The 20736-nt window shown below is 44.5% G+C and overlaps 1 protein-coding gene across 1 annotated transcript in view; it reads left to right on the forward strand.

Annotated features, from left to right (window-relative positions):
• gpr158b (G protein-coupled receptor 158b) overlaps window positions 1-20736 on the forward strand; it is a 31182-nt gene that overhangs the window by 6074 nt on the left and 4372 nt on the right. The window contains exons 3-8 of the mRNA XM_053628565.1: window positions 3994-4096; window positions 9670-9884; window positions 10414-10482; window positions 16514-16623; window positions 17119-17357; window positions 18768-18906. Of these exons, the coding sequence (XP_053484540.1) occupies window positions 3994-4096; window positions 9670-9884; window positions 10414-10482; window positions 16514-16623; window positions 17119-17357; window positions 18768-18906 (875 nt within the window). The remainder of the gene's footprint in view (window positions 1-3993; window positions 4097-9669; window positions 9885-10413; window positions 10483-16513; window positions 16624-17118; window positions 17358-18767; window positions 18907-20736) is intronic.

The following is a 20736-nucleotide window of genomic DNA, read 5'->3' on the forward strand; positions in this document are numbered from 1 at the left end:
CGGTGACCTCTGCAGTTCATCCACGCTGGTTCGGTAGCCAGCAAGCTCACTTTCCGTCATCTCTGTTGTTTGCTAGCTGAGTAGACAAACAGGAAATGTGTCTTTGATCCCAAAACACCTCACCGGTTCATAACATTAACGCTCCTCACTTATCCAGGAGAAATAGCGTGAATTCAGCGGCATGCTGTTTCAACAGTTATGTTTTGCAGAAATTTCCACCGGATTTTTAATATTAATATAAATAAAAATCAACCGGTGCGTCTTTAGCTAAGAGATATTTCAGTACTTACAAATATGAAGAGACAACCAATCAGACGGCAGCTAATTCCTAGAAATAAAACAATAGAAAATACTTAAAAGAATGAAGCAGATTGGGAAATGTTGAGAACTAAATTAAGAACACAAATATCCAATGCGAACGTCATTAATTTTTGCTTTCCGCATAGCAGACCAACATATTTGGATAGCTCTTAGGCAGTGTTAGCATTCTGTGCAAACCTAAGTGACCACAGTGCCACCTAGTGGATGGGAAAATATTACGTTATAGCAGCTATAAACAATCGTTCTTTTATCAGAACAAAAACACAGCTTGTCATGTTACCGAGAAACCTGAATGTGTAAACTCCTCTGTCCTGATGGTGTCGGAGAACTTACTCCTACAAATCTCTTACGCTGGAGACTCCTTCCATCAATGTTAAAGAAATGTCAGCCTTACAGAAAACATAGAATGGTAATGCTTGTTATTATAATGCTAATCTTCAACATTAGTATGATGTCGCCATAGTAACCAAGCGTAGAATAAGAGTTAAGATCAGCTGGAGCAATCCTGCGATGGATTGGCACAAAGTCGTAACTGCTGAAAGATTGCATTACTTCATAATAAACCCTGAAGTTATTTATTAGAGTCTGTTAATCAGTTTGCAAATATGCAAATGAGCCCCGTAACCAATCCGTTAAATCTTCTCAGTGTGTTGTGTGTGTGTGTGTAAGGATGAATCACAGCACACAACTCAAACAGAAGCAGATCTTCCTCCGGGCTGTTCAGGAGCTCGTTAGGTTTATTTGGATTTCAGATGAGTTGAAATTCATTCTTTTCTGCGTGAACACAGCTCTGACGGTGCTAATTAGCCGCCGCCGCGCTGTGCTCGTGCCGCCGAGAATTCGGATTATTTCTGGATCTCTCGTTTTAGTCCTTGAGTCAGTAGGAAGGTGGCGTGAGGGAACACACATCTGCCGTCGTTCATTAAGCGTGCACGAGGAGCAGCAGGAGCGGGAAAGCACCGACGTCAATGCCTCCCACTGGAGAGACAACGTCAATAAACACCTGCTCACGCATCATTCTTATACGTTACCATGTGGAGAAACTGAATTAGAGCTGGCAGATTATACAGTGTGTGTGTGTGTGTGTGTATTTCAGCGATTAGTTATATTTTTATTCATTTGGTTGGTAGTTTTAGCTTTCAGTCTTTGTTACGAAGTCTTTCCACTCTCAGTTCCCACCGCAGTGAGCTTATGTTTGTTTCCCTAATGTGTGCACCTGTTCTGTGTTCAGCTCTGTCTATGTCCTTTTCTCTCGATTCCTCATTGTGAAGTCTCGTTCTTTGTAAGTGTGCATTTCTGACTCGTGCCCGTTTTTGGTTTCAGTTACGCTTTGTCTTGTTTTGATGTCGTCTTGCTCTTGATTAACCGGTGCTACAGACTGGACGGCTCGTAATAAATCATATGATGAATTCTGCCTCGCACCGCAAATTACAGTCTGCTTCTCATCAGACTTCACCTTTATGTTCTTTCTAAATTTTCAAAATGCAAACCTAATCATTTCCTTTTTAGATTAAGTAGCAGCTTGCATTTCTGTCTGTCTGGTCATCGGCCCCATCTGTCTAACTGTCTCTTCCTCTGTCCTGTCAGTCCACCTGTCCTGCCTGTCTGTCCCAGCTGTGTGACTTGTCCATTTGTCCTGTGTCCGTCCCATCTCTATGTCCATCTTTTATGTCTGTCTGTGTACACCATTCTGTCCACCTGTCCTGTCTATCCATCTGTCTGTCTATATGTCTGTCTGTTTGTTCATCTGTGTGTCCTATCTGTCTCTCCAGTATGTCCATCTGTCTGTCTATTCATTTGTCCTGTCTTTCTGTCCAGTCTCTCTGTCCTTCCATCTGGCCCACCTGTCTGTCTGTAATATCTGTCCATCTTTCTGTCTGCCTGCACTCTCTGTCTAGTCACCTGTCTGTATTTTAGTATTCAAATTAAGTTCGCAATCATCTCCTAAATATTAATGTCCTTCCCACCTGTCTGTCTTTCTGTCCAATCCATCTGTCTGTCTGTCTGGCCCATCTGACTGTCTGTCTGTTTGTCCCAACTGTCCATCTGTCTGTCTGTCATTTTTGTCTGTGCTGACTATCTGTCTTTCTGTCTGGCCATACTGTCCTGTCTGTCTATCTGTCTGTCTGCTAGTTTCCAGTTTAGTTTGCATTAATTTACTAAAATTTAATTCCTTCTTAAATGAGAGCGGTTTGCTTTTCTGTCCCATCTGTCTGTCTTTCTGTACTGTGTCCTGACATACAGGACAGATGGACAGGCAGATACACAATACAGAAAGACAGACAAATGGGACAGAGAGGATAGGCAGATGGGAGAGACAGTCTGTCCCATCTGCCTGTCCTCTCTGTCCCATCTGTCTGTCTTTCTGTACTGTGTATCTGCCTGTCCATCTGTCTGTCTGTCCCATCTGTCTGTCTTTTTGTACTGTGTCTGTCTGCCCAGACTATTCCATTTGTCTAATCTGTCTGTCTGTCTCTCCTGTCTGTCTGTCAGTTGAGAGAATCCTACCACACTGTTGCGGTATTACAGGAGCGACTCACTGATTCACAGTTGTTTAATCTGTTTTATGCAGTTTATTACACTCTCTCTCTCTCTCTCTCGCTGTCTTGCGTTATGTGGACGGGAATCCTTACCCGCTCAGCCTTTTGCATATTTACAACACAAGAGGACAGTGATTCATTATCACGCGTGATTGAAATGATCTCTGCGTGCAGTTTTACAGTAAAGCCGAGACGCTAGTCAGCGATTATTACACGGCCAAAGGAGTGCCGGTCTAATGTGATCCCACACCACGCTGTGATAATCATATTTAATAAATACGTGTGCACTGATGATACTTGGAGGCTAATAAAAGCGGTTTGGAGGCGGTGATAAAACATCCTACATCGCCGCAGGGAGGAGTGTCAGCGTGCAAATTATCATCCAGCCCTAATCAGAGCCTTGGCCCTGTGTTAATTAAAATCCGCTCAAGTGGGCTTCGTGTGCCGAGGGCTCTCGCTGGGTGGGAAGACAGGCGTGTGTGTGTGTGTGTGTGTGTGTGTGTGTGTGTGTGTGTGTGTGTGTGTGAGAGAGAGACGAAGAGATGCTATTTAAAGTAAAAGAAGCCTACAATTTACAATCCCTCCATCCTCAACACTTTTAGATTGAGCTCAGTGGTTAAAGTTCTTCCTGAAAACCAATAAATTCTGCCGATAACTAGAGTTTTGAACTTTACTGAAATCCACGAGACACTCATAACTGACACAGCAGAGACATTAAAAAAATAAAATAAACGAGTTATATTTAGCTTACGTGAACCACACAGTCCTCTGCAGACTCTAGTATTAAATCAGCTTGCATGTCTTTCTTTTTTAAACCCGAGGTAAAAACATCCAACATGATCCTTTTCTTCTTCCGTCCGGTTGCTTGCACGGCTGTCAATCTGCTGTGGTGCAAGTGCAATAAACATTTCGAGACATGCTGTTGTACAATAATGAATAATGGTAACTGTGCTTCATCACACCACCATGTAGCTCATTATTTTACTGTAACAGCATCACACACACATACATACACACAGTGTTTTACTCCTTAATTGGGCACTTCCAGAAAAAGAATGGAATATGAGGTACTTTATGAGGTTTGATTAGAGCTCCATGTTGTCTCCTCACAGCGTTTCCTCTCTCTCCTCAGTGTGAACCGATTCCAGGCCAAGGCTTTGTCTTGGACAAGTACAAGTGCCAATGCAGGAGGGGGTTTTACCAACACAGCCGAGTGGCACTCAACGGCTTCTCCAGTGAGTAACGCGTCCTAGTCCAGGCTCTGTTCACTACAGAGCTACTACACTATTATACGTAGCAGAGAACATTCGGCACATAACATAATATTCTGGTATCCCACAATGCATTGCAAAAGGTGTAGTCCAAAACACCATAATCCTGTTGTTCGCTTGTGTGGACTGATGTTTATCTGGTTTATACTGTGTACATACAGTGAATAGGGTGTTGTGGTTTGGGACACATCCATGGGTTTTACTTCTTTACTGTGAAATGTTCTAAAAACCGACAAATTCAAAGACTAATATGATGATATGTTAAGGTAGTTGATATGAAAAGTCTAGTCACTGGTTTAATGTAACAAAATGGCTTCTCAGCAGCGCTTAGAATAGCACTTGATCCAGCACAGAGTATAATTAATTAATTAATTAATTAATTAATTAATTAATTAATTAATAGCTGTCCACCCATCCATCCTCAACCGCTTATCCGTTATTGGGTCACGGGGGCAGCAGCTCCAGCAGGGGACCCCAGACTTCCCTTTCCCGAGCCACATTAACCAGCTGTGACTGGGGGATCCCGAGGCGTAACCAGGCCAGTGTGGAGATATAATCTCTCCACCTGGTCCTGGGTCTTCCCTGAGGTCTCCTCCCAGCTGGACATGCCTGGAACACCTCGCTAGGGAGGTGTCCAGGGGGCATCCTTACCAGGTGCCTGAACCACCTCAACTGGTTCCTTTCAACGCAAAGGAGCAGCGGCTCTACTCTGAGTTCCTCTTGGATAACCAAGCTTCTCACCCTTAGAGCTTCTCTAAGGAAGAGGCCAGCCACCCTCCTGAGAAAACCCATTTCGGTCGCTTGTACCCGTGATCTAGTTCTTTTGGTCACTACCCAGCCTTCATGACCATAGGTGAGGGTAGGAACGAAGATTGCCTGGTAGATCGAGAGCTTTGCCTTCTGGCTCAGCTCTCTTTTCGTCACAACGGTGCCGTAAAGCTCTCGTGAACAAGACCCCGAGGTACTTGAACTCCTTCCCTTGGGTTAAGTACTCATTCCCCACCTGGAGCAGGCACTCCATCGGTTTCCTGCTGAGAACCATGGCCTCAGATTTAGAGGTGCTATTCCTCATCCCAGCCGCTTCACACTCAGCTGCGAACCGATCCAGTGAGTGCTGGAGGTCACGGACCAATGATGCCATCAGGACCACATCATCTGCAAAAAGCAGCGATGAGATCATCAGGTCACCAAACCGCAACCCCTCCCCACCATGACTACGCCTCGATATCCTGTCCATGAATATCACAAACAGGATTGGTGACAAAGCGCAGCCCTGGTGGAGACCAACCCCCACCTGGAACGAGTCTGACTTTCTGCTGAGCATCTGGACACAGCTCTAGCTTTGGGAGTACAGCAATTGGATAGTCCTAAGAAGGGAACCCCTCACCCCATACTCCCTCAGCACCTCCCACAGTAAACCCCTGGGGACCCGGTCGTATGCCTACTCCAAATCCATAAAACACATGTAGACCGGATGGGCATACTCCCAGGCCCCCTCCAAGATCCTTGCGAGAGTAAAGAGCTGGTCCGTTGTTCCACGACCAGCACGGAATCCGCATTGTTCCTCTTCAATCTGAGGTTCAACTATTGGCCGAACCCTCCGTTCCAGCACCCTGGAGTAGACTTTACCAGGGAGGCTGAGAAGTGTGATACCCCTATAGTTGGCGCACACTCTCTGGTTCCCCTTTTTGAACAGGGGAACCACCACCCCGGTCTGCCACTCCTTGGGCACTGTCCCCGACTTCCACGCAATGTTAAAGAGTCGTGTCATCCAAGACATCCCCTCCACACCCAGAGCTTTCAGCATTTCTGGAAGGATCTCATCAATCCCCGGGGCTTTGCCACTGTGTAGTTGTTTGACTACCTCAGTGACCTCCACCAGGGAAATTGACGACGATCCCCCATCATCCTCCACCTCTGCCTCTACCATAGAGGGCATGTTAGTCGGATTCAGGAGTTCCTCAAAGTGTTCCTTCCACCATGCAGTTACTTCCTCAGTTGGGGTCAACAGCGTCCCATCCTTACTGTACACAGCTTAGATGGTTCCCCATTTCCCCCTCCTGAGGTGGCGGATGGGTTTCCAGAAACACCTTGGTGCTGACTGAAAGTCCTTCTCCATGTCCTCTCCAAACTTCTCCCACACCCGGTGCTTTGCCTCTTTCACAGCAGAGGCTGCAGCCCTTTGGGCCTGTCGGTACCTTGGAACTGCCTCCAGAGTCCTCCAGGATAACACATCCTGGAAAGCCTCCTTTTTCAGTTGAACGGCTTCCCTGACGCCCGGTGTCCACCACGATGTTTGAGGATTACCGCCTCTTGAGGCACCTAAGACCTTGAGGCCACAGCTCTCTGCCGAAGCTTCAGCAATGGAGGCTTTGAACATTGCCCACTCAGGTTCAATGCCCCCAACCTCCACAGGGGTGCCAGAAAAACTCCGCCGGAGGTGTGAGTTGAAGATCTCGCGGACAGGGGCCTCCTCCAGACGTTCCCAGTTCACCCACACTACCTGTTTGGGCTTTCCAGGTCTGTCCAGAATCTTCCCCCACCCCTTGACCCAACTCACCACCAGATGGTGATCAGTTGACAGCTCTGCCCCGCTCTTCACCTGAGGGTCCAGAACATGCAGCCTCAGATCAGGTGATACAATTACAAAATCGATCATCGACCTTCGGCCGGGGGTGCTCTGGTACCACGTACACTTATGAGCCTCCTTATGTTCGAACATGGTATTCGCTATAGACAATCCATGACTAGCACAGAAGTCCAACAACAAACACCCACTCGGGTTTAGATCAGGGAGGCCGTTCCTCCCAATCACGCCTCTCCAGGTATCTCCATCATTGCCCATGTGCGCGTTGAAGTCTCCCAGCAGAACTATGGAGTCCCCTACTGGTGCCCCATACAGGACTCCGTGCAGGGTCTCCAAGAAGGCAGAGTACTCTGTACTGGTGTTCGGTGCATATGCACAGACAACAGTCAGAGATCCCCCCCCCACAACCCGTAGGCATAAGGAGGCGACCCTCTCGTCCACCGGTGTAAACTCCAACGTAATGGTGCTCAACCAGGGATTTGTGAGTATCCCCACACCCGCCCAGTGCCTCACACCCTGGTCAACTCCAGAGTAGAATAGAGTCCATCCCCTATCCAGGAGTACGGTTCCAGAACTGAGACTGTGCGTTCAGGTAAGCCCCACCAGATCTAACTGGTAGCGCTCCACCTCCTGCACAAGTTCCAGTTCCTTCCCCCACAGATAGGTGACGTTCCACGTCCCCAGAGCCAGCCTCTGATGCCTGAGTCTGGTCCGTCGAGGCCCCTGACCTTCACTGCCACCCATGTAGCAGCGCACCCGACCCCCACGGTTCACCCCATGAGTGGTAGGCCCATAGGATAGAGAGGGGGGTGCCACGTTGCTTTTTCGGGCTTTGCCTGGCTGTGGCAAACCCAGCCACCAGGCGCTCGCAGTCAGGCCTGGCTCCAGACGGGGGCCCTGCGCTTCCTCTGGGCAGGGTAACTCCTCCTCCCTTTGTTTTCTTCATGAGGGTGTCTTTGAACCATTCTTAGTCTGGCCCCTCCAGTGAGACCACTTTGCCTTGAAAGACCCTACCAGGAGCACAAGGCTCCAGACAACACAGCCCTCAGGTTTATAGGGACACACAAACCTCTCCACCACGATAAGGTGATGGTTCCCGGAGAGGGGATTAATTAATTAATTGTTGATTAATTAATAATTTTTTTGCAGTCAAGCTCTGACTCATGAACACAAATTAATGGAGATACTAAATCGAGGTCATGAGATCGTAACGTGTGTACAGGACGTCGGCTACTAGTAAAAATAAATTAATTGATGAAATAATACCAATGTTTTTTGTTAAATCAATGCGCTCTCCGACCGAGTGCTCATCTGTGGATGATGTAATTAATGAATGAATAGTGTCATATTTATACGTTAATATTGGTATTGAATGCCATTCCATAGTGTTTCTGAATGTATTTACAGCCAAAACGTTCATAGCAGCTATGTCAAATTGTCAAGACGGTGACGTTTGACTTAATACTGCTCCTCACTCAACCTGATATCACACAAGAAACGTTCGCTCGTGTTCCAGGTCCGAACTGCGCACCTCTGAGACGCACCTCCGTTTTAGACAAACTCCACCCTCTCGCATAACGTCTTAACAGTGTTTAGGTCTGGAGTTACGTCTGAGGTCTGAATACTGATCTCTGTACTCGTAGGGGACAGGGCGTGTGGTTTGGTGGCTGACGAGTTCACGATGGTGTTTAGGAAACCGAAACGCCGTGTGTAGTGAATAGGGTGGAATTTGGGACACGATCTCCGTTAAGGTGTTCGTTACGTTATGCTGTGTACAGCGTATAAAATCGCTTACCTGAGGTGGGTCAGAACACACGCTTATTTGCAGATGTGTTCGACGACTCAGTCACTGCTTAACTGCATCATTTCATCTCCTCAAAGTGCATTTGTAGGTCTAATTCGTTCTGTTTTCCAAAAAAGGGATGAGAAAAGACAAAAAAATCGCAACATAAACATCTGAACAATTCTTCCCAGATGAACATGTAACACAAAGGGCTGTTTAACGTGTGTGTTTCTTCTCAGATGGACAAAAAGCCTTTTTTTTTGCGCCAAGTAGAAAAAACCACACAAATACTGCCACATGGTGAATCCTAGTTGCTATGGGCAACAATCCTGCTCACTTTTCTCATCCTCACACACACACACACACACACACACACCTAAAAATAGGTGATGAGTCACTAATAACACAAGTCTGCGCTGTTTATTAATGAAGTGACAACCGCATGATAAAAATGCAGAGGGATCGACATAAAAGCGTATTTACAGCTACATCAGTCTGTAACTCAAACCGAAGCTGTAAACGCAGTGAACAGGGAACATGGTGTGTGATTTGGGAAATTTCGACGTTGGCCTGATGATGGTGTTGATATGGCCTACAGTGGCATTTGATTTACACAATACGTCCAACCCTGCGTTCACACTCGCAAGCGACAGGCGATCATTCCTTTTTTTATGTGACCCTGAGCCATGATTTAAGTTGTTCGGCTTCTCAATTCTATGCAAATTAGGTATGGCACTGTAAAGAAGTGACAGATCCAAACGATTAAACAGCTCGGACGATTCCTCGGACCAATCCCACGACTTTAGCTCTTACCTGCAATTAGTTTCCACAAAAAAAAAAAAAACTGAAGAAAGCCTTACAAACTTTTTTTTGTTTGTTTAATCTTATCCTGTCATGATTATACGACCTCACGTTAAATGTGCATAGAGGCGTTATGAAGAAAAATAAAGCTCAGACGGAAGCAGTGGCGAGTGTATGTAGCTAATCCTATATAATGACGTGGCTGTGACGGCGTCTAACATGTAAATCCCCCTGGTTTAAGTTGCGTTTAACTAGCTAGCTAGCTTTAGAAGTTATATATAGCTACTAGAATTTCTCATCAGAAAAAAAAAGTGCCAGACAGGCCACGCCCACAAACGCTAATTCAGTGTGTCTGTGGTGTGTCAGAATTGGAGCGGGATCGTTATGTCGGGGCAGAACCCTCGGACATGCCAGCTCGATGTCTGCCGTGTCAGGATGGCTGTGTGTTCTGTCGGGACGATGCGCCGTGCCTGGCACAGGAGGATGGCGTCCTCCGTCTCACCGTTGTCTCCTTCCAGAGCCTGTGTGTGCTGCTCGACTTCATCTGCATGACCGTGGTGTACCGATTCCGGCGCAACAAGGTACGAGATCAACTCGCAACGAGTTGCCATAAGAAGCAAAACCTGCGTAAGGACTGCATAACCTGTGAGCACAGAGAAACGTATTTACGTGTTATGCTTCAGCATCTACGAGTAAGGGTCATGTGACATACATAACACATGTATAAAGTACTAACCTTACATTCACGAAGCCGCTCTTCACACCATGCCCTCGCTGCCGGTCTCAAGAATGACATTAACCAGAGTACAGCAAGTGTAATGCCACTACAACGAGTTGAGTTTGTTACGAAGTCCTATGACAAGTCTTCACTTTCTGGACATTGCATGCTCTCTTGCGAATAAAATGACATACTGTAAGCTGTTCACAGAATCCAGTACTTTATTCTATAACCCTGTTATGCATGTGTCATAAAGTCTGTACGTAAGTCTGGACGGCCTCCAAATCAAGTGTTATTGGAAAAAAAGACATTTGGGGGACAAAAAGGAATAAATGATGGAATTAGTTACTGAACAATTGACTTTTGAAAACGTATTTCGCTTTCTATTTCAGAGAATCAAAGCATCTGGGTTTATTCTTCTCGAGGCCATCCTGTCAGGTGCCATGCTTCTCTACCTTCCTGTAAGTCCGAACTTCTACTTTCAAAAGTCCAAAATATCTCAAAACATCCAATATGTTTTCACGATCTGTTACGTAACATAGACTTGAGGCGGATGCAGGTGCAGGTCAAAGTCTTTATTAACAGTAGACAAACAAACACAGGGAATGCGGTCTTCACCAAGAAAACAAGAAACTGGTATCGTGGCTTGAAACTAGAGCAGGGCATGAAATCAGACCGCTTAACATGCTAACGCATTCACTATTGTAATCAAACATAAACGGGAACCGCATCAGACGTTTGGTACAAACTATACCAACTGTACCAACTATAATACTTCGCGAAGTGCGCAGTCACACGGGGGGTTTAAATAGCAAACCTAATCAAACCAAAACATGGACACCTGGGCAAATCAGAGACATGATCAAACTTAATTCAATGTACAAGCGGGAAGCGAACGAAAACAAAAGAGTCACGTGACCAATCAGAAGCCGTGCTGCAGTGCCTTCTGCTGGCCGTGGCGTAACAGAACCCCCCTCCAAAGGGTGCTCCTCCCGGAGCACCAAGAACCCCCCTCCAACGGGGGTCCCGGGCCCCTGTGCGAGCTGTCTCTCGCTGCCACGGAAAGCGAGGCAGCCTCCGTCGGGCAGCAGAGGGGCGGAGCAGCACCCCCACCGGGGTTGAAAGTCGGAGCACCGCCCCCGGCGGCACAGAAAGTGGAATGGAGGGCGCCGCCCCCGGCGGCTATGGAACAGAAATGCTGGGCGCCGCCCCCGACGGCACTGGAATTCTGGGCGCCGCCCCCGACGGCACTGGAACGCTGGGCGCCGCCCCTGGCAGCACTGGAACGCTGGGCGCCGGCTCTGGAATGTAGGGCGCCGCCCCCGGCGGCACTGGAGGGCTGGGCAGCATCCCCAGCGGGACTGGAGGGCTGGGCGGCCTCCTCGGCCGGGCAGGGCAGCAGGACAGCTTCCTCTGCTATGCAGGGCAGCATGACAGCCTTCTTGGCCGGGCTGGACAGCAGGACGGCCTCCTCGGCTGTGCAGGGCAGCGGGACGGCCTCCTCGGCCAGGCTGGACAGCAGGACGGCCTCCTCGGCCGGGCTGGACAGCGGGACGGCCTCCTCAGCTGTCTCAAGCTGTCACTCTGAGGTTGCCAAGTTGACCTCAGGTGGGAGCTCCACAGCTGAGACCTCCCCGTAGGCCTCAGGCTGGAGCTCTGCTGTCCTCATTCCCCCCCCCCAAAAAAATTTCTGGGCCAGCCTTCACCTCTGGACTGCGCAGCGTGGTGCACCTCCCCTGCAGTGGGAAGCCCCAGATGCTCAGGTCACTTTGCTGGCTGCGTTGCACGGCGTCGCTCTTCGGTGGCGGGGACGGGGTAAATGGTGCGAGGGATGACGCGACGCGCAGCTCGGCTTTGCACTGAGCAATTTCCTCTTCGAGCTGTTTGCTCATCTCCAGGGACGAACAGTAAAGCGCCCAAATCCTGGCCTCTTCGGCGGCGCTCATGGCTACCTGCTGCTTCCGCATTTTGGGCGCAGTATTCTGTTACGTAACGTAGACTGGAGGCGGATGCAGGTGCAGGTCAAAGTCTTTATTAACAGTAGACAAACAAACACAGGGAACGCGGTCTTCACCAGGAAAACAAGAAACTGGTATCGTGGCTTGAAACTAGAGCAGGACATGAAACCAGACCGCTTAACATGCTAACGCATTCACTATCGTAATCAAACATAAACGGGAACCGCATCAGATGTTTGGTACAAACTATACCAATTATAATACTGCGCGAAGTGCGCAGTCACACGGAGGGTTTAAATAGCAAACCTAATCAAACCAAAACATGGACACCTGGGCAAATCAGAGACGTGATCAAACTTAATTCAATGTCCAAGCGGGAAGCGAACGAAAACAAAAGAGTCACATGACCAGTCAGAAGCTGTGCCGCAGTGCCCTCTGCTGGCCGTGGTGTAACACGATCAGATTACGCTCAACCAATCATAAATCATTACGTCACCATCTGTGTATACAGGTAGCTCAGTAGTTCTTAATTACACAATATAATGCAGGACTGCGCTTTAGCCAGCTAAATAGTTAGTTATTGAACGTTAAGACTTTGGTAATGTAATCATTCATAGCCACATTTTTTGGTAATGTAATCATTCACAGCCACCATTTTGTTATTTTATTTTAAATAAAATTATTACACTGTCAAAATTGAGGCCATGAATTTAGGCAATGCAGTAATAATTAGAATAATTATTATATTATAATAAGGTAATAATTCATGGTCATAACATACGTAGTTTATGGAATCAGAAAATTACCTAGTGGCTGCAATATATTAATTCATGGCCACGGCTTAATAATAAAAAAAAAATAATCACCACGTTACCTCAGCAGCTTCGTTTAATAAAATCGATTATCTGTATCTGATTCCAAATTACAAACTGTAACATAATCTCTGTGTTTGTGCTTGTAGTCTGGAACTGTAGACTTTCAGATTTTCATGTTATGTAACCACGTTCTTTTTTTTTTCTCTCCTCAGTCGTTAAAATGCACCACAGCTTTCTGCTCCTCTTCTCTCTCCGTGGAGAAGCTTTAACCCTCTCCATCTGTTCCCATCGAACACAGAGACAGAGAATCAAAGAGACAGAACAGTCCTGCATTAGACAGTTACATGTCCGGATTTTTCTGAGTGACAGGTGTCATTTTGATCACAAACGAGCACTAACATCACCACTAGTGTTTCCTTTTTCAGCTTAGCTTAATGAAGTTAATAGCATGAAATACTATCTTTAATTACATATTATATATACAGTATTTTAGTCTAGTGAATTCATAATTAGCCAGGTAAATATTTAGGTTATTGAACGTCTAGCAAAACACTCCAGTACAAGCAGCCGAGCTACTCGCAGGCTAGCTAACGTTTTTAAACTATTAAATTCTGTTATTATAACAAGGAATCTGATTGGCTAGCTAAAAGATAGAAATACTTTAACGTTAAGTTATTAAACCAGGGTTAAAGTTGCTTAGCAAGCTTTCAAACGTAAGGTATACTTTTACTGAGATGTGACATATGAACTAGTTTGCCATTGGCAGATCAAGTTTAACACGAGCCCCGTCCATTTTGATCCAGGATATGTTTGGAAATTCCTCACAGTTCCTTTCCCAGTAAAACACTAAACACGCCTTACAGAAATACTAACTCTGAAATACGCTCACTGACCACTTTAATAGGAACGCTGCTCATTAAGTGAGTTAGCTTATTAACACAACGTTATCTAAATGACCAGGAGGACAGGTGTTCCTAATCAAATGGCCAGTCCGTGTAAAGTCATGTAGCTTCTAGGTCAGGACTGAGAGACACTAGGATATGCACATAAAATAAACTAAAATACTAAAATATTTTAGTATACACTCTAAAATACACTCGATGCTGTGTGTGTGTGTGATATTCATGAAGCTCCTGTACTCCACTGTGGATTTTCCGCATGTATTTTTAACCCGTCCATCCAGCTCTAAGGCAGTGTGTTTAAAAATAAATCCTCTGAATAATTAACATGGTGAGGGGGAAAGGCCACTTCCTTTCCTCTAATCTCACGATACAAAACGCAGAGTTTCTCAGGAGACATCAACCTCAGCGAGTCGCAAAACTTATGGAGAGAGGTGAACAGTTGAGGCAAAACGCAAATAGGATTCGCTGTAAAATTAGCAACTGGCGCAAAACTTACACCAACACATCCCAGTCACTTTCTGCTTTCATAGCAAATAATCTTTTAGCTTAACTAACATTTATAAGGTTTTTTAAAAACTTGTGTGTATTCTTTTGTTTTTCTAGCATACAGTATTTTGTATAACTAGTGCACATGCCTTGGTTAACTAGGATATCTTTTAGCTAGCATATTCTTTTGTTTAATTCAGTGTTCTAGTATACTATAGAATTTGTTTAACTTGCATATAGTTTTAACTAGCATATATTTTGTTTAACTAGCATATATAGTTGGAACTAGCATATAGTTTTTGTTTAACTAGCATGTATTGTTTTAAATAGCATATATTTTGTTTAACTAGTGTATATTGTTTCAACTGGCATATTTTTTGTTTAATTAGTACATATTCTTTTGTGTAGCCAAAACATACTTTTGTATAACTAGCATCTATTTTTTGTTTAACTAGCGTATTATTTAAGCTAGCAGATATTTTGTTTAACTAGCATATATTGTTGTTTAACTAGTGTATATTGTTTTAACCATCATGTTTTGTTTAACTAGAACATACTGTTTTGTTTGACTAGCATATATTCTTTGGTATAACTAGCTTTGTTTGGTTTATCTTTTGTTTCATTAGAATTTCACCACTAGCACAATAAGATTGAATAACACTCTGTTCTTTGTACATTATTGTATGAAATCAGCCATTCGGGTAAAAAAAAATAGAAATGATGAAAAGTAAAAGGGTTTACGTAACACCGGGTAGTTATGATTCAAACGGAATGAGTTTCTCTCGTCATTATCATTTGCGACTCTGTGCATAATGAGCGTGGAAAAGCCACAGTGCTTTCTCTGATAATTGCCTTTTTGTTTTTCTCAGAGGTGGCAGTGTGATTACCCATCGTCCTGCAGGGTTCGCAACCACATTCAGACAGCGGGACGCGGATTAGACAGATGTTTCTGCAGCACAGATGTGTCTGTAGTTTTTACCTCAATTTAACAAAAATATGTAAAAATACAGGATGCAACACACGAAATGTTACTAGGTATTTTATTAGGAAATGTTAGTAAGTCTTTTGTCAATCCATCATGTCGGTAATTTTCACGGCCTGAACGTGCACATATCTGGAAAGGTTACGCCGTGTTTTACCTTCTATAAAATGAGCAGAGGAAATTACTAGCGTACAATCATTCTGCTTACCAGCATACAATGTTTTTGACAACCTCAGTTTTTTTTATTATTTATTTTTTTTGCTTTATTGACCTTAACTATCATGATCCTTTTGCACTTTTAGCCAACGTTCTTAATTTATTAGCATACAAAATACACACTAACTGTACTAGCCTGCAGTGTTCTTTCATTAGCTTTATTAGCATATATTGGTGTTTTGTTTTACTAGTGCAGTTTTTGCTTTATTAGCATACAGACATAAGCTTAGCTAGTACAATCCTATTGCTATATTAGCCGCACTTCTGTATTTATTAGAATACAAAATACACACTTTATCTGTACTAGCACTGTTTTACTTTAGCGTTACTGGCATACAGTTTTTTGTTTGCTAGGATATGATGCAGTTTTTTGCCTTATTCGCAGAGAAACTTAACCTTAACTAGCATGGTCCTTTTGCTCCATTAGCCATACAAAATAAACACTGTACCTGTACTAGCATTAAAAGCATTTTCCTTTACTATGATATGATTTGATGTTCTAGCTCTTTTTTTTGTTTGTTTTATTAACAAACAGACCTAAGCCTTACTAGCATGATCTTTCTCTCTATTAACCAACAGTCTTTTTATTTAGTCACATAGCAGTGTTACATTAGCTTACGTAGCATACAGTTTTCTGCTTCACTGCGATATGGGGTTTTGTTTTACTAGCACGGTTTTTGCTTTATTAGCATACTGACTGTACTAGCGTGTGGTTAATATTTTACATTAACTTTATTAGCATACTCGTACAAGTATAATTTTTTCATTTATAAACAGCTTCATTTGACAGATTTTGCAGGTTTGAAAAGAAAGTTGCACCAAACAAAATGTTTTCTGGGTAAATTGGAAAGCAGCTTCACCCGGTTGTTAAATAAATAAATCACTTATTTGGATGGGGTGTGTGTGTGTGTGTGTGTGTGTGTGTGTGTGTGTGTGTGTATATATGTGTATATATATATATATTTATATGCATGCACACATATTATATATGTGTGTGTATATACCATATAAGGAGACACCTACACGGACACTAAAGCAAATCGACACATTGGGTATGGATTCCTCATTATCCTGCCAAACAGCGGGTGCATGACAGTGAACATTACATATTACAGTATGTTTATCCCCCCCAGGTGATGATACTTTACTTTCAACCGAACGTCCTGCACTGCATTCTCCTGAGATGGGTTCGCCTCCTGGGCTTCGCCACGGTGTACGGAACAGTGATCCTCAAGCTCTTCCGGTACATAATGTTCAAAGTTCTCCCCATATTTACAGCTCCACAATCGCTCTGTGTTGGGGGCGTGGTCTGCACTCAAGGTGGGCTTCGCTGCTGTAAGGCAGGTGCACGAGTCCAAAAAAAAATGTGGTAAACGATGGGCTTGTATGGTAATCACAGGATGTAGAACTCCCTTGCTTCTATCTTTAGATGTTCGCAACTTTTTTTGAATGGATTTCTTCTCCGGATTTGAATGGATTTTACTCTGCAGTCATTTTTTAAAATTGCAAGCGTCTCAGAATATTGCGGCGTTTGCTTGAATTTGCATTAATTTTCTGCGATCGCAAAATCCTGGAGGGACTGATTAGCATACACATACAAACTAGCGTGATCCGTTTGCTTTACTCATTGACTCATTTTTTTTTTTTTAAATGAACTTTTTTAATTGGAATCTCCAAGTTGCCCCAAGTTGGGGAATCATTTGGTCAAATTTTGGTCCATCATCTTCCTCCTGTCCAGGGTGTTGAAGGTGTTCCTGTCGCGTACGGCCCAGCGGATTCCCTACATGACCAGCTGCCGTGTTCTGCGTTTGCTGGGTGCCATATTACTCGTAGTGCTCTGGTTCCTGGTGGCCTGGACTTCGGCCGTCTGCCAGAGCCACGATTCCCATCATGGCCTCGTCGAAGAGGGCGTGACAATAGAGGGTCTGCAGTTCACCATGTGCAAGCTCGACCGCTGGGACTACATGATGGCTGTTGGTAGGTTCTTCTCCATACTCTATTTACACTTAAAATGTGCTTAGACTTGGACTAGAATTAGAAGTTCCGGACTCAATGATTGGTTGTACAAGCGTTTGTCCTGTTAGCGTTGCCGTAATTCAGCCCTGCATTGCTTCAATTATGACTTTAGTTCCTAACTGCAGTTTGTTTCCATTTACTGTTTAACACACAAATATGGAATAAATACTTCAAACCGTGATTTCATATTATCCGGTCAAAAAGACCTCTCATTAAACGTGTACAGAAAAAAATAAAGCTCGGAAGCAAGTAGAAGAGATTGTTGGTGCTTCTGGCGAGTGTACGTGGATAGTATAGTTAGCATGCATGTCTAATAAGCTAACAAAGCTAGCAAGAAGCATGCAAATCAAACAACCAATGTACACATTGATTAGTGTGTTATTTACTTTTTCATTTGGAATACATTTCAATCAAAAGTCAATCGTGGGCTGTAGGCTATTTACATTAAAATAAAAAAACACTCGATAGGCCATGCCCACAAGCGTCAAGAATAGCACTACAAGACAAATTACAAGTGATACGAGCGACTTGTCAGTGCTACTGTAAATAAGGGACGGCTGTAAAACACCAGATTTTGATTTCAGCCGCACTGTGAACACAAACACTGTTCAGTTCGATTCAGGCCAGCAAAGTGTGTTCTCTCTCCGTGAAAGAGAAAAGGAAAAAATATCAGAAGAAATCTCTAAACTCTCGGGGCTTATAGAGTCAGCACTGACAGCAAAGGCGTGGGATTTATAATCTAATCCTTCTGGGGTAGAGGGAGAAGAGTCGGCGAGGCGTGTAAGATATAGAATGTCAGGAGATAAAGTGGTGTAGCCTCTGACGGAAGCGCAGCTGCAAATCAGCGTGAAGAACCAGCAAATTGAACACGCGGTTCTCTCAAACAGGTCTTAGTGCTCGAGCCGCGAGAGGAAAAATTGTTCTTCTGGGAGAGTTTGATATTAAAAGGCATGAGTAGTGGGGCAGTGGTAGTGGTGGCTTGGCCATTAGGGACAGTGATGGCTTAGCAGTTTTGGCTCTGGGTTACTGATCGGAAGGTCGGGGGTTCAAGCCCCAGCACTGTCAGGCTGCCACTGTTGGGCCCTTGAGCAAGGCCATTAACCTTCTCTGCTCCAGGGCCGCTGTATCATGGCTGACCCTCCGCTCTGACCCCAACTTCCTGACATGCTGGGGTATGCAAAGAAAACAATTTCACTGTGCTGTAATGTATATGTGATTAATAAAGACTCATTATCATTATCATGAGTACTGAAATTACAGTGAGTTCATCATTTCATTTCAGACAGCAAGCAGTCTCTCAAGTCCCTTACTCACGTACAGAACGATAAGTGATGGTGTCCTGTATTGTGTTTCTCCTCTGCCTCTCCGTAGCCGAGCTTCTCTTCCTGGTGTGGGGGGTCTACCTGTGCTACGCCGTTCGCACCGTACCCTCTGCCTTTCATGAGCCACGCTACATGGCAGTCGCCGTGTATAACGAACTCCTCGTCTCGGCCATATCGCACATCATAAGGTTGGTTCGTATGCGCTGTGAAATGATCTTTAACACAGTCGTGAAAGCAACCCATTAAAAAAAATAATAAACCGTACGGTAAGCTTGGGATGAGTTTGGGATAAATACGTTAAATAAATTTCTGCTCATCGCTAGGCTATAAAAATGGTCTAACTACACGCATAAGAATTTAAATTCTAGAAAGTTCATCAGCACTTGTAGATTTCCAAATGAAGCCACCACTTATTATGGCCCATTTCTAATGGATTTTAAAAGAACGTTAGCTAACTATATAACTAGCTTATCGCTTGTTGTTGAACTTGTTGAGCTTCTAAGTGAAAAGAAAGCTGTGGTTTTTTTCCTTTCACCAAACGAGCCCAGAATTGTTTCTGCATACACAAGGTTATTAATCGCCTTTTGGTTCTTCAGTAGCTCCCATCAGAAAGGAGTAATGACAGCAACAAGGGCCTTAATATCCAAAATAAAATGAGAACAGTGTGCTCGTAGGCGACTGCTCGTGAAGCGCCGCTTTACTCCTACGTCAGCAGAGGTTTGCCGCAACTTGGTCTGCGGAAGATGAAGGGAACTTCCCGTCAGCTAAATCACAAGCGCCTAGCACAGATGAGCGAGTTGAAATATACATCCTCCAGACAGCTTGTGCATCAATCTGCCAGGCTTAAAATAAAACTCTGGTCTCACTGTAAATCTGAATCTTCCAGTTTTGATAGAAAATAGTGTCTGTTCAGCTCAGGCTGTCAAGAGGCAAGCTTTCAAACCAATCTCAAAGGACACACACTTCTCCGTCTACATTCTCTCTGGTGTAATAAGCAGCCTTTCCTTACTAGAGGCAGACAAATAAGTTCCTAGCCATGTTCTTCAAAGACACGTGGACCAAGAACAATTGCTTCTCGTGGTGCGAATTGTTTCTTGGCAGCCTTCGCAGCATGACTGCAGGCCCTGCTGGTGCGGTACGATAAGCTTAGTGTTTGCCTGCTTTCAACTCAAAAACAGCCTCTGAGTGACTAATGCGCTAATGAGGCAGAATCTCATTATTCATGGCCATAGCAGACTAGCAGCCTCCTCCGTGGCACCTTGGCCAGCATTTTGCTCACTGCTGAGTCAAGATCCTTAAAGAGCCATCGTTTACTGATACTTATTGTCTTTCTTTGTGGTCTTCTTTAATTAATTGTTCATAAATGCCATATTACATTAGTGGTTTCGGATTAGGGAATGACTTAAACGGTAGGCAGTGTGAGCTACAAGGACAAAATTATTAGTCTCAGCCACGTCCAGGCAGAATCCAGCACTGATATTCGCCTGGTCCAGATTTGGAAGAGTGGTGTGTGTCGCTCCTCGCAAACTTTGTGTATATTCGTGCAACAAGGAATCTTTTTTGTTTTCTCCCATAATCTAGACTTGGCCAATTCCACCCACAAGCCAACTCTCCCGTTGGCCATCACATGCTTCCACCGAGACTCACAAAGCCAGCCAACCGCATCTTTTCAAACTTGGAAGCATTACACACTCCATACATGATCATACAGACACTCATGTGTGGCTACTGTCACAGTGACTGACAGGGGAGAGAGAGAGAGAGAGAGAGAGAGAGAAAGAGAGAAAAAGTGAAAGAGAGAGAGTATGCAATCCCTCCCAAAGAGAGCATGGCTAGTTTTGCTCTCTCCCCACCAAACTCGCAAACATTATCAATCTGCAGCTACTAACCTCTATTACCTGTGGCCAACAACACACGTGGGAGCATCTTGTGAAACAAGGCTAGAACACAGGGGTCGGCAAGCTGCTTTATAAACTATACATTTATGTTTCTGGTATATATGTTGAACCTATTGTTGT

Source organism: Ictalurus furcatus, chromosome 7 (assembly GCF_023375685.1).
Source record: "Ictalurus furcatus strain D&B chromosome 7, Billie_1.0, whole genome shotgun sequence".
Classification (NCBI taxonomy): Eukaryota; Metazoa; Chordata; class Actinopteri; order Siluriformes; family Ictaluridae; genus Ictalurus; species Ictalurus furcatus.